The 14,316-nt window shown below is 62.1% G+C and overlaps 1 protein-coding gene across 1 annotated transcript in view; it reads right to left on the reverse strand.

The window, feature by feature from the left end:
* The window catches only part of PLCD4 (phospholipase C delta 4), a 30,241-nt gene that overhangs the window by 3,790 nt on the left and 12,135 nt on the right, over positions 1-14,316 (reverse strand). Inside the window, exons 2-11 of the mRNA XM_073304924.2 lie at positions 12,756-12,814; positions 11,366-11,524; positions 9,157-9,385; positions 8,627-8,756; positions 6,838-7,069; positions 5,637-5,838; positions 4,542-4,686; positions 3,175-3,327; positions 818-982; positions 109-256 (exon numbers count right to left, since the gene is read on the reverse strand). Of these exons, the coding sequence (XP_073161025.1) occupies positions 109-256; positions 818-982; positions 3,175-3,327; positions 4,542-4,686; positions 5,637-5,838; positions 6,838-7,069; positions 8,627-8,756; positions 9,157-9,385; positions 11,366-11,524; positions 12,756-12,780 (1,588 nt within the window). The 5' untranslated portion in view covers positions 12,781-12,814. The remainder of the gene's footprint in view (positions 1-108; positions 257-817; positions 983-3,174; positions 3,328-4,541; positions 4,687-5,636; positions 5,839-6,837; positions 7,070-8,626; positions 8,757-9,156; positions 9,386-11,365; positions 11,525-12,755; positions 12,815-14,316) is intronic.

A 14,316-nucleotide genomic window follows, 5' to 3' on the forward strand; every position in this document is an offset into this window, starting at 1 on the left:
CTCTGGGGGTCCCAGCTTAGGAGCGCTTGGATGCTCCTCTCAGCAGCTGGGATTTCACCCCTTCGCTGCCCCCCCCGGCCCCCTGCAGCTGGGGCACCCCCCTCTTACCCGCCTCTTTGATCAGCTTCCTGGCCTTGGCCTCGGGCAGGGAGGCCGTTTCGTAGGGCCGGCGGTGGGCGAGCGCCTGCTGGAAGCTGCGGAAGGGGACGCTATGGCAGTAGATGATGCAGTCAGACAGCTCCTTGGCCTGGGACTTCTGCGAAGGGCCGAGCGGGTCAGAGCCTGCGGGGCAGGGCCGATGGCCGGAGGCACCAGCACCTGGAGCACCAGCTGCCGGGCAGGCTGGACGGGCCCTGGGCACCGAGTTTCTCCTGCCCCCGGAGGTGGGCCAGCGTCCAGGGGAAGCCGCGCCTGCCGCGGGCGTGCACACCGGCCGTTGGGCTCCGGGGCTGGCACCGGCAAGGAGATGCCCATCGCTGCTGGGCGGCTGGGCCATGCAGTCGTGGGCAGAGCCAGGAGGCCTGGATAACTCCTGGCAGAAGCTCAAACCAATAGAGTATGCCAAGGCCCGGGCGCCCTGGCTGAGTTATGGTGGCTCGGTGCCAGGGCAGACGTTTCCCCCAGCACCCAGGGGCGATCTGGGGTGGGGGTGGTGAGCCCTGGGAAGCCTCAGTGTGGGGTGCAGGAGGGTGTCGGCCCACTGCACGGAGTTGTCCCCAGGGTACCCTGCCGCCAGCTGGCCAGCACCCACCAGGAGCCATCCACAGACCCCCCGCCCTGGTGCAGTGCTCCCGGCTGGGGGAGGTCGTCTCTGTACCTTGGCCTTCCCCTTGGCCTCCTGGCTCAGGCTGTCTTCCTCCGCCTCTGGCTCATCATCATCTTCGGATGCCTCCCCCTCCGGGGCCTTGTCCGGCTGCCCACTCGGTGAGTGCGCCAGGCTCTCTGCCCGCTTCCCCTTCAGAATGATCCTTCCTCTCAGCTCCTGCGGGACACCCGGGAGAGGGGATGGGTGGAGGTGAGGGATGCAGAGGGAGGGGATGGAGGGATGGAGGGGGAGGGGGTGGAGGGATGCGGAGGGAAGGAGGGATGGAGGGGGAGTGGATGGAGAGATGCAGGGGGAGGGGATGGAGGGAGGGCTGGAGGGCTGGGGGGGAAGGGATCAGTGGAGGGAGGGATGCAGGGGGAGGGGATGAGGGGAGGGATGGAGGGCTGGGGGGAAGGGATCAGTGGAGGGAGGGATGCAGGGGGAGGGGATGGAGGGAGGGATGGAGGGCTGGGGGAAGGATCAGTGGAGGGAGGGATGCAGGGGGAGGGGAGGGATGGAGGGCTGGGGGGGAAGGGATCAGTGGAGGGAGGGATGCAGGGGGAGGGGAGGGATGGAGGGCTGGGGGGGAAGGGATCAGTGGAGGGAGGGATGCAGGGGGAGGGGATGGAGGGCTGGGAGGAAGGGATCAGTGGAGGGAGGGATGCAGGGGGAGGGGATGGAGGGAGGGATGGAGGGCTGGGGGGAAGGGATCAGTGGAGGGAGGGATGCAGGGGGAGGGGATGGAGGGAGGGATGGAGGGCTGGGGGGAAGGGATCAGTGGAGGGAGGGATGCAGGGGGAGGGGATGGAGGGAGGGATGGAGGGCTGGGGGGAAGGGATCAGTGGAGGGAGGGATGCAGGGGGAGGGGATGGAGGGAGGGATGGAGGGCTGGGGGAAGGGATCAGTGGAGGGAGGGATGCAGGGGGAGGGGATGGAGGGAGGGATGGAGGGCTGGGGGAAGGATCAGTGGAGGGAGGGATGCAGGGGGAGGGGAGGGATGGAGGGCTGGGGGGGAAGGGATCAGTGGAGGGAGGGATGCAGGGGGAGGGGAGGGATGGAGGGCTGGGGGGGAAGGGATCAGTGGAGGGAGGGATGCAGGGGGAGGGGATGGAGGGCTGGGAGGAAGGGATCAGTGGAGGGAGGGATGCAGGGGGAGGGGATGGAGGGAGGGATGGAGGGCTGGGGGGAAGGGATCAGTGGAGGGAGGGATGCAGGGGGAGGGGATGGAGGGGAGGGATGGAGGGCTGGGGGGAAGGGATCAGTGGAGGGAGGGATGCAGGGGGAGGGGATGGAGGGAGGGATGGAGGGCTGGGGGGAAGGGATCAGTGGAGGGAGGGATGCAGGGGGAGGGGATGGAGGGAGGGATGGAGGGCTGGGAGGAAGGGATCAGTGGAGGAGGGATGCAGGGGGAGGGGGATGGAGGGAGGGATGGAGGGCTGGGGGGAAGGGATCAGTGGAGGGAGGGATGCAGGGGGAGGGGATGGAGGAGGGATGGAGGGCTGGGGGGAAGGGATCAGTGGAGGGAGGGATGCGGGGGGAGGGGAGGGATGGAGGGCTGGGGGGGAAGGGATCAGTGGAGGGAGGGATGCAGGGGGAGGGGATGGAGGGAGGGATGGAGGGCTGGGGGGAAGGGATCAGTGGAGGGAGGGATGCAGGGGGAGGTGATGGAGGGGAGGGATGGAGGGCTGGGGGGAAGGGATCAGTGGAGGGAGGGATGCAGGGGGAGGGGATGGAGGGAGGGATGGAGGGCTGGGGGGAAGGGATCAGTGGAGGGAGGGATGCAGGGGGAGGGGATGGAGGGAGGGATGGAGGGCTGGGGGGAAGGGATCAGTGGAGGGAGGGATGCAGGGGGAGGGGATGGAGGGAGGGATGGAGGGCTGGGGGGAAGGATCAGTGGAGGGAGGGATGCAGGGGGAGGGGATGGAGGGAGGGATGGAGGGCTGGGGGAAGGATCAGTGGAGGGAGGGATGCAGGGGGAGGGGAGGGATGGAGGGCTGGGGGGGAAGGATCAGTGGAGGGAGGGATGCAGGGGGAGGGGAGGGATGGAGGGCTGGGGGGGAAGGGATCAGTGGAGGGAGGGACAGGGGGCGTGGCAGGCTGGACGGACACATTGTGGGTGGGGGTGGCGGTGCAGAGGGATGCAGGGGAGCGCCCCCACCGGAGGCAGGGGAAAGTGCAAGGCCCCCGCCCCCCAGGGCAGCCCCAGCCTGAGCGGGTGCCCCACCCCAGGGCCCTGCGGGAACGGCTCTTGCTGTGCCCCGGGCAGTTTGCTAAGGGGGCAGGCACCACCGGAGGGGCGGGATGGCCGAGACGGGAGTGCAGAGCCATCGGGCGGCCCCCCAGCGACAGCCCCCCAGCCTGTCCCCTACCTGCGGCGAAGGCAGCTGCGTCGGGCCGTGGCCGTCGAGGGGGGCCATGAGCAGCCGCTCTCCCAGGATGCCCTTCAGGTGCTGGGCCAGGAGGTCCTGCTGCTCCGGGCCGCAGTGATTCTCCAGCGACAGGATGACGGGGTAGTCGGACGCCTGCCAAGCAAAGAGCCCGCGGCTGCTGGTCCCTGGGGCAGGCCCCGAGACCAGGCCAGAGCCTCCGGGTCCCCTCGGCCACCAGGGCCTTCCGCGGGGACCGAGTGGGGCTGGGGCCGGCCGGGCAAGAACCCACCCGTCTCCCGAGGGAAGGCCAGGCCGAAAAGTGCCAGCAGGACCCAGCACTGAGTGCCCCCAGCCGAGCCCCCCACCCCCTCTCCCTGCCGAGCCCCTTGCCCCCTGCAAAGCCCCCGGTCCCCCTCCCGTAGCCCCGTGGCCCCCGGCTGAGACCCCTCCCCCTCCTTGCAGCCCTGCACCCCCTGCCGAGCCCCCCGCCCCCTCCCCCTGCAAGCCCCTTGTCCCCCCCCTATAGCCCCATGCCTCCTGCCGAGCCCCCCACCCCCTCCCTGCAGCCCAGCACCCCCTGCCAAGCCCCCCACCCCCTGTCAAGCCCCCTGCCCCCCCGCAGCCCAACGCCCCCTGCCAAGCCCTCCACCCCTGCCGAGCCCCCCGCCCCCTCCCTGCTGCCCTGCACCTCCTGCCAAGCCCTCCACCCCCTGTCAAGCCCCCTGCCTCCCCGAAGCCCCGCACCCCCTGCCAAGCCCGCCCCCTCCCTGCTGCCCGGCGCCCCCTAGTTACACCCACCCCGCTCCCTGCAGCATGACACCACCTAGCGCTGCAGCAGAACCTGGGACACGAGGCTGCAGCGGTGACCACCCCCCGCCCCATCCCAAAGGGGGGAAGCTGAAGGAACCTGGGGCCTGGATCATGCTTGCAGCACTTCAGCCAGCGCCGGGGTTTTGGCAAGTGACCCAACCTGGTGTCTCCTACCTGTCCCCAAAGCCAACGGTGTGAATGCCCATATAGTGCCTTTCCTCCGGCAGGACGGCCTCGCCTGCCACAGTGATGCAGCCACCTCTGAGCAGAACAGGGCAGCTGCTCAACAGTCAACTCCCCTGGGGCGAGTGGCTCCCAGTGCCGAGCCCGTGGAGGGGACTGTCACCACAAGGGGGCGCTGCAAACATGCCACAGGGCAGGGCCAGCCTTGGCCTTTCCCAAAGTGGGATCCCCTGACCCTCTTAGCCAGTGGAGAAGGGTAGGGTGCTCACGACTCCCTGACCCCCGTCGTGACCCACTTAGGGGTTGGGACACCCCACTGAGAGCCTGCCCCATGTAGCCACCTAACATGCCCTACTGGCGGGGGGCTGCCCTACCTGGAAGGCGTACTGCCCCAGGGTGGTGACCACGTCCTTGAAGGGGATCTTGGAGGTGAACGTGTGGCCGTGGTAGACGACGGGCTCCCCGCTGGGTCCGTCCCAGCAGTCCACCTCCAGGCAGCGGCAGCCCCGCTTCAGAGCCCTGCCAAGGAGACGCCCCGCAGGCTGCTCAGCGCCCTCCACCGGTACCACCGCCCTGCTCCTTGGGGAGCGCGAGGCCGGCTCGCCACGGCCTAACCCGGTCACCAACCCACCCTGGGCTGACGGTTACGCCCCAGGGCTGCCAGGCTGGCAGGACTGGCCTGGCCTGGGGAAAGCTGGGGCAGCTCCCAGCTCTGCCACAGCCAGCGGGCCAGTGGCTGCGTTTCCCTGGGCCTCGGTTCTCCATCTGGAATACCGACTTTCCGGTCTGTTGCGCCCAGGCTGGCTGCCAGCTCTTAGTACAGGGACCGTCCCCTCTGTGTGCATGCAGCGGCTGGGGATACACGGAGTGAGCGGGGCCAGGTGTAATGCCGCCAGCGATGGGCTCCCTCTGTCCCCTACTCACGGGGTCTAATGATTCGACCGCAGTGTTCCCTGCTTTGGCAGGTGACCCAGCCCGGCGCCTCCTACTTGGCCCCAAAGCAAACAATGCTAATCCCTCTGCAGGGACGGCCTTGCCTACCACAGGGATGCAGCCACCTCTGAGTGGAACATGGTAGCTGCTCAACAGCAACGCTCCACGAGACAGGCAGCGACAGGGAATATCCCATCCAGGCAGGGGCTTAGGGTGGGAGAATGACGTTTCCCATATTGAACTTGGCCAGGGACAGTGGGGCTAATCCTACAGCTCTGCTGAAACGGGTCAGGGGGACCTAATGACCCTACGTGGTCAGGCATTGGGTTTACATCTCATTGGAAAGGCAGCACCTCCAGCAAATCCACAGCTCCCCTCCCGCTGCGCCAGGACACCGAGGCAGGATGAACCCAGAGGCCCCCCGCAGCCCTTTGTACCCAACACTGCCCCCCCCTGGCAGCCCCTTCATACCCGACACTGCCCCCCATGGAGACCAGGTGATGCCCTTTGGGAGCAGCTGCCTTCTCCTCACGTACCTGATGTAGCCCTCGACGCTGCTCTGGCCCCGGAGCTGGTCCTCCAGCAGGTAGGTGTTGTGCGAGGAGGAGATGAAATAGTGGCAGAGGGGTTGGGTCATGTCCTGACAAAGCGTCCCATGAGCGGGGTTGAAGATGGCCCCTTCCGGCGAGAGCAGGTACAGGAGGAAGCCGTCGACACTCAGCATGTGCCGTGCCCTGGCTGGAGAGGAAGGAGCCAAGACAGTGCAGCGTCAAGAGACCAGGGAGCTCGGTCCAGCTGTCCCCACCCAGCGAGGGACCCGTCTCCTGTGGGGCCCTGAGCCCAGGGCAAGAGGAGAGAGCTCCTAGCTATTTGGAGGAAAGCAAGCATGGTGCCAATCTTCCCAAAAGGGGAGAAGGGAGATCCTGGCAATGACCAGAGCTAATAAAATGCCAGAGGCCATAGTAAGAGGGAGGGAAAAATCACTAAATATCTAGAGGGTGAGAGAAATGCGGGCAACAGGCAGCATTGGGCGGAGACTAGAATAAATCCTGCTGGCAAATTGTGCTCCGTTGCGGCTGCCGGGGTCACAGCCCCAAACACAGCAGGCCAGGCTCGATAATGCCGCGTGCAGTCGTAGTCTTATCGCGCATTCAAATTGCCCCGAATCTGACTCTCCCCTGGGGCCCAAGGCCGGCTGCCATCAGAGGCGCAGTGCGGAGTTGGGAGCGGGGTCCTGCCAGCTCCCAGCGGGGTGCGCGCTAGGGTCCATCTGGTTCTTGAGCGGCGTTTCGCAGTCAGTGGGACGTGAAAGGCAATTGGGGAACCTGAGACACTGAACATTTTATTACAATTTAATACCAAGACAATCCCCCGCCCCACATAGTGCCCTGACCCTGCAGGGGTCCCGGTTGCACCCCGGAGACACACCCATGTGGCAGACACACTGGCACGGCACGTTGGCATCCATGCACTTTTCACTCTTACTGTGACAGCGGCTGTAAGGAGATCACACAAACTGAGCTTCGAATAAGGGGGCACCATCCTGGGAAGGGTGAGCCCCATTGCTCCCAGTCTGGGAGAGGAATTTGGCTGGGAACCTCCCCCAAGGAAAGGCTGAGAGCCCCGTCACTATGCATGTGTAACAGACCAAGCAAAGAGCTAGCTGGCCCTGTAGGGAAGGGGTTGCCTTGGCCCCCGGGGCTGGTCCCTTCCCTTGCCCTGTTCCATGAACCTCACCGGTCTCAGACGGCTCGTATCTGGCAATCAGCTCCATGGCGAACTCCTGCGTGTTTTCCCCCTCCAGCTGCTCCTGCTGCAGGAAATCCACAAACTCCAGCAGGGTCAGTTTCTTCCCGTCCTGGGAGAACACCTGGAAGACGTCCAGCACGTCGTCTCGCTGCGTCAGCGCCTTGTAGAACAGCACAAACTCCTCGCCCTCCAGCGTCCCCGACTCCGACCTGTCAGCCATCTGCAGCGAGAGCAGGGCCTGAGGGAGGCCGCAGGACTGACCATGCCAGTGCATGTCCCCCCTCCCCGCCCACCCCGGCACTGACTGCCCCGTAGCACTGACCACCCCATGCGTCAGGAGTGGGGCTGCTGCCAAAATCACCTCCACCTGCCACAGTGAGATCTGGCCTTTATTCACCTTCCTTAGATATGCCATAGTGGGCACTATAAACAGCTCTGTGGGTTATGGATGGTAAGAGATGGCAGGATGGATGATGAGTACAGGTGGACGGGTGGATGGATGGATGATGAGTACAGGTGGACGGGTGGATGGATGGATGATGGGTACAGAAGAATGGGTGGATGGATGGATGATAGGTACAGGGGGATGGATGGATGGATGATGGGTGGACGATTGGGTGGATGGATGGATGGATGGATGATGGGTACAGGTGGATGGATGGATGGATGATGGGTACAGAAGGATGGATGGATGATGGGTGGACGATTGGGTGGATGGATGGATGATGGGTACAGGGGAATGGATGGATGATGGGTGGACGATTGGGTGGATGGATGGATGATGGGTACAGGGGGATGGATGGATGATGGGTGGACGATTGGGTGGATGGATGGATGATGGGTACAGGTGGATGGATGGCTGATGGGTACAGAAGGATGGATGGACAATGGGTACAGATGGACGGTGGATGGATGGATGGATGGATGATGGGTACAGAAGAATGGACGGTGGATGGATGGATGGAGGATGGGTACAGAAGATGGATGGATGGATGATGTGGATGGATGGATGATAGGTACAGGTGGATGGATGGATGGATGATGGGTGGAAGATTGGGTGGATGGATGGATGATGGGTACAGATGGACAGGTGGATGATGGGTACAGGTGGATGGATGGATGGATGGATGATGGGTACAGGTGGATGGATGGATGGATGGATGATGTGGATGGATGGATGGATGATTGGGTGATTGGGTGGATGGATGGATGATGGGTACAGAAGGACAGGTGGATGATGGGACGGTGGATGGATGATGGGTACAGGTGGATGGATGGATGGATGGATGGATGGATGGATGGATGGATGGATGATGTGAATCGGTGGATGGGTGGGTGATTGGGTGGATGGATGGATGATGGGTACAGGTGGATGGACGGATGGATGGGGGGTACAGGTGGACAGGTGGAGGGATAGGGAATAGCCAGGCTTGGTAAAATCTCTTTCCCTCTATTTTTCTAAAGCTAAACTTCGGGTCCCAGGGGACTCTGGGGTGTGTCCTCTGCAGCTGGCTGCCAGGCGGGGGCGATGCCGGGCCATGGGGGAGGGAGGGAGGGAGGGAGAAGAGCAAGGCCATCGCTGGTTGGACCCATGTGGCTCCAGCAGAGACACAAGGACCCCCCCACCCCACCCCACAGGGATAGCCCTACTGGCAGCCCTTCCATCAGCCCCTTGTGACCTGCTCCATTCGAGGGCTTCCTTCTGAAAACAGCCTTTGGGTGGGGGTGACACCAGCCTGCTCCAGCTTGGCCCTCCCCCAGGCCAAGTTCCCCTCACCTGGAAGAGCCGGAGCGCATGGTCCTCGTTCATGTCCATGTTCATCATCTTGAGGAGCTGCCGCACCTCCTTGAAGCTCATGCGTCCGTCCTTGTTCTTATCGGCCTTCTGGAACCAGTCGCAGATCCACCTGCCGGGGGGGCTAAGGAAAGTGAAAGGGGGGGCGCTGAGAGTACCCTGAGCTCAGTGTGCGCTGCAGGGGCCCGGGCCTGAGGTGGGGCAGGGGAACAGGTGGGTGCTGTCCATAGTCTGTGGGCACCGGTGGTATCCCCCCACACTGACCCAGCTAAATGCCCACCAGTTCCCAATGCCCCCCAGACATGAGCACATGGCACATCCCTGCCCCAGGGGCCCTTCCCCATCCACTGAGGAGGAGACACCCAGGGGACATCAAGGCAGCCAGGCCTGTCCCCCAGGCTGACGGGGGTGTCTCCCAGCCATGACCCCTGGCTTTGCTCCTCTGCGTGGGTGAAAGGGCACCGAGGAGGCAGGGGAGGCCGGGGCTTGGGGCCAGGCTGGCGGAAGGATATTGATCCATCTTCTCCTGCTGGTCCATCTTGGTGACGATCTCCACCAGGCGACGCAGGCCCCGGACCCAGCACTGTGCCTCCTCGGGGGAGCCGGCGATCAGGTCCAGGTTCCCGCGCCGCCCATTGAAGACGACAGTGAAGCAGTGCTCGGGTGGGAACTCCTCGGCCAGGCTCTGCAGCACCTCGGACTGGTGCCCCTCCCGCACCGTCTCCACGTCGCTGATGGAGACTGGATGGATGGGAGGGGTGGGTCAGGCTCCAGAGTGGGGCAGGGCCTGCACCAGATGTCACCGCCCCTAGATCTATCTGTCCGTCCGTCTCTGTGGTCTGTCCCTTGGTATCTAAACACTGGGAGACCCTATGAAATAGGGCCCTGTGCTGGAGACCCTGGGAGAATCAGTTGGCGATCGCTTCCCCAACCCATACAGTGCCCATGGTCTCCCACAGGATGGCAGGAAGGGGGCTGTGATGGGGGATGGAGAAGGGAAGGTCTGACAATCAGGCTCAGACACCCCAGGGTGAAAATATAAGAACGGCCAGACTGGGTCAGACCAAAGGTCCATCTAGCCCAGTTTCCTGTCTTCCAACAGTGTCCAGGGCCAGGTGCCCCAGAGGGAATGAACGGGACAGGGAATGATCACGTGATCCATCCCCTGTTGCCCATTCCCAGCATCTGGTCATCAGAGATTTAAAGATCATGGGGTTGCATCCCTGCCCATCTTGGCTAATAGCCACTGATGGACCTGTCCTCCAGGAACTTCTCTCGTTCTTTTTTGAGCCTCTTTTGGCCTTCACAGGGGATCTGAACCCCAAAAAACAAGAAACTGAATCAACTGTCTACAATGTCAATGCACACTGGAAGTTCATCAACACAGGGCTGTTATGCCAGCGGATGCGTGTCCGGAGCTGTGGCTGTGTGCTGGGAACATGTTCCTGAAATACTGTTTGGAGCACACTTGACACACAAGTCTGTCCTAGAAAGCAGAATGATTTCTGCCTGTTTGCCGGGGTCTCCAAGGTAAACTCAGCCGGGTGATGCCAGAGACAATGGATGTTACATTCACTTCCAATTCGACAGGGGAGGGGAAGTCACAAGGGAGAGACAAACAGCAGGGGGGAAACTTGCTCTGGGGAGATGCTTCTGAAGAATACATTGCAAAGGTTGACTGGACTAGAAAAGGAAGGGGAGAAAACCCCTTAGGTATCTACCACCCACAGGGGAAAGAGCCAGCGCTCGTGGGATCTGTGAAAGGTGGATCCTTCAGGCCTGTGGGCTGGAGATGCTGAGAACTGACCGTAAACGAGCCATTGCCAGAGACCTGGCTTGTAACCCGATAAGTGCTAGGCACGAGAAAGCCTGTTTTCACGTTTGTTTGATTCATAACCAGACTCGCTCTTTCTCTTGCAGGACGTCCCTTCAATCTCTGCTCTGTCTTCACAGCTGTTCTCCGTTTGCCTGTAAACCCTGTGAGCGCTGAGAAGCTGGCGAAGTGTGCACTGGCTTGGAGGCAGAGGCTTTACTCATTTCGGTGAGTGTTCTGTGAGAGGGACCAGATGCTGCAGAGAGATGCCGCTGGGGAGCTCAGAAACTGGGGGTCGCTGCATGGCACCTCCGTGGCCAGGTTAAGACTGGCAGAGTCTCGGGACTTTGCTGGTGTGGTGGACAGGCTGGTGTAGCAGGCAGCTGCTCCAGCAGACCCCGAGCAGAGCATCACAACAAAGCAGGGGCCATCTGAAAGGAATCTCAGGGCTCCAACCAGGAGGGACATGGGGGATCCCTTCCTGCATGGACACGCATGCACACACATACACAATCACACACACACACACACGTGCATCTAACCACCCATATATACAACCACACGCCTACCATGCACATAGAATCATAGACTCATAGACTTTAAGGTCAGAAGGGACCATCATGATCGTCTAGTCTGACCTCCTGCACAATGCAGGCCACGGAATCTCACCCACCAACTCCTGTAACAAACCCCTACCTTATATCTGAGCTATTGAAGTCCTCAAATCATGGTTTAAAGACTTCAAGGTGCAGAGAATCCTCCACATACCCATGTCTGTACACCCACCATACACACACCTTGGTTTGCACACACACATCGATGTGGGTTTGCATGCACAGCCACACACCGTTCACTCTGAACCCTACTGAGCACCCAGTGAGCTGGCACACAGCAGTAGCTGTACTCACACGTATACTTGGTGTAGCCAGTCTTCTTGGACTTGTACCAGACGGTCATGCAGTCGTCCTGCAGCCTGAAGTATCTCTGCTTCTTCCAGCTCTTGGACTTCACCTTCCGCATCAGAGTCCCCTGCTGCATCTGCTCCAGGGTCTCATCCAGCTGGAGGCCTGCGGGTGCGGGGGGAGGGGGGAGAGAGCAGGCGCTCAGCGAGGGAAGACCGCTGGGAGTGGCCTGCCATGGGAGTGGATGCCTGCCGCCGGCCTTGGCCAGCACCCACACAAGGTGCACAGTGCTGGTCGGCTGACACCTGCCCCCGAGACCCAGGCAGCTTCCCAGTGATCTGAGGTCTTCTTAGGGGACAATTGGGGCTCATTGGCCTCCCCTGAAAGGGGCATGAGAAATGGTGCCCGAGTAAGGCACTTGCCCCATCATGCAACCAGCATCACTGGAACAAACCTACTACACCATTAACCCTTTGGTGACTGTGATAGACCTACATGCTCTTGTACCCACGGGACAATGGCCGCATCACCCCGAAAGGTGGGGTGGGGGGGTTCGGACCATAGTTACAATGGAGTGACTCTGGAGTGGAGTCACTCCAGATTTACACTAGGGTGCCTGAGATCAGAGTCCGCACTCTCCCGTTACACCTCACATGGGGCCAACTCCTCAGCTGGTGCAAACAGGCAGAATCAGCAGTTTTACACCAGAGGATCTGGCCCCAGAGACTTCTCCTCTTCTGCATTGTGGACAACCCCGCTGCTGAGCAGCCCTGTGTGAATCCGACTCGCCCCAAAGATGTCAGCCCTTGAGCTTCCCTGGGGTTCTGGGGGGCATTTGGGGCACCTTCTTGGAACAGACTGACCCGGACTGGAATTCCAGTCCCTTGCTGCCAGGGTGCCTCCTGGGAGTTGTAGTCCCATGTCCGGGGTGCCTCTGTTCTCCCGTATGGGCCCTGCTCCCCGGCTGGCCTCTGTCTCCCATCGGGACGTGATCAGCTCACCCGTGGAGAGCTAGTGGCTATGGGGGAAGTGCTCTAGCTTGCCCAGCTTCCATGGCATTGCACCAGGAGTGACTGCAGAGAGCCCCAGATGCTGGCTGGCCCAGCCCTGCCCCACCTGTCTGAGCTCTCCCAGCTCCCCCCAGCGTGCGCTGCTCTAGCCCCTGGTTCAGGTTTGCTGTTCACTCGAGCTCCACAGACTTTGGGGCAGACCCAGGGATCAGGACGAGGCAGGGGCCCAGACACCACAGGGGGCAGGCCCCCCTCCACCCCCTGGCCAGTGCTGGCAGGATTGTGAATGGGTCTGACCCTGCCCCGTGATTCGCCCAAACCCATGTCATTCTCTCCTGCCCCGCTCACACATCATTCGGCCTGGGGGAAGCTCCAGAGACACTCACGGGGGCCGTACAGGTGCAACGCCATCACGCTGTTGTCAGGGGCTTGGCCCGACAGGCGTCTAGCAAGAGAAAACACCAGAGTCATTAAATACAGTCACATCTGCCTGTCTTATCCAGACAGCTCCTGTCCCATGGCATCAGGGCACTCTGCAGCAGGACGGGGGGTGTCGGCACAGCTGGGAGGCTGTGGGGGCAGCTCAGGGCTGGAATAGCTGGTGTTGCATACACCAGGCTCGGCATGATAACATGGGAGGACTCCAGACGTGTGAAACAAAATTAGCTCTTTATTAAGGGCACCAGGGACAGCGGTGCTGCGACCGCAGTCGGCATTCCAGCCATGTGCACACAGACTGACTGCCCGGCGCCCCCTCCAAACGCTTCTGTGACGATGTGACACAGCAGGGAGGGGGGAGTGTTGACCTGGGAATGTGCCCTGGGGGTGGGAGACCTGAGAGCCTGTCACCTGAGCCAGGAGGGGGAGGGGGAGGTGACACCTCTGCCCACGAATGTGAAGACAGGCTGCAGGAGAGAGCCTGTGGGGGGGGCTTTAGTTTCAGTTTGGGGCTGGGTGGAGGAACGCAGGGAACCCCAGGGCTGGGGTCTAAGCTCCCTGCTCCCCCAGAAGGACTTGACTGAGGGGTCCTGGTTGTACCCACAAGCTCTGTTTTGGACTGTGTTCCTGTTGTCCAATAAACCTTCCGTTTTACTGGCTGGCTGAGAGTCTCAGTGGATCCCAGGAAGAGGGGTGCAGGGCCTGGACTCCCCCACACTCCGTGACAACTGGTGTGAGCAGTGGGATGTACTGCACCCTGTGAACGGCGCTTCCTGCAGTAAGTGACTGGGGAGCAGTAAAACGAAGGGGGATTGACAGGGACCAGGTGTGCTGAAGAGTCAGAGAGAGACGGTTTCAGGGGGTGGTTAACCCCTGGGAGTGTGTGACCAGAGAGAAGGACTTTTGCAGTAACAGGGTCCCCCGGGGGATTGCAGCGAGCGGTCCCAGGGGCGGAGGAGTCTGCAGCTCGACCCTGGCAAAGAGTCAGTGACCTCAAGAAGGACTGGCACACTAGGGGTTTTTCCTGGAAACCGTGGGAAGCTGCCCGGCCTGCGAGGGGCCAGCAGGGAGATGTACGCTAAACGCCTTAAGAGCGACCTGGTGGAGCTGTGCAGGCAGAGGGGGCTGCACATCGGGAGGTCCACCAAGGAACAGCTGATTGCCCAGTTGGAGGAGAGGGATCGCTTGGATGACCCGATCCCTGTCCCTGAGGGAAGCCGCCCGGTGGACGCAGCGTGGGCCCTGGGGCCTGACCAGGCCGGGAGGGGTCAGACTGCTGCCGAGGACATCCCGAGACCCTTCCTACCTATGTCTGGGGGAGGGGTTGGGGGAAGCCCAGCGAATACCGAGGGCACCCTGACCCCGGCACCCAGCAGGGGATCCTCCCGGCGGAGCTCCCCATCCCTGGAGCGGAGGCGGCTGGAATGGGAGAGGGAGATGAAAATGAGGGAGCTGGAGGATCATGAAAAACAACGTCAACATGAGGAGAAACAACGTCAATGTGAGCAG

Source organism: Lepidochelys kempii, chromosome 11, assembly GCF_965140285.1.
Source record: "Lepidochelys kempii isolate rLepKem1 chromosome 11, rLepKem1.hap1, whole genome shotgun sequence".
Lineage (NCBI taxonomy): Eukaryota > Metazoa > Chordata > Testudines > Cheloniidae > Lepidochelys > Lepidochelys kempii.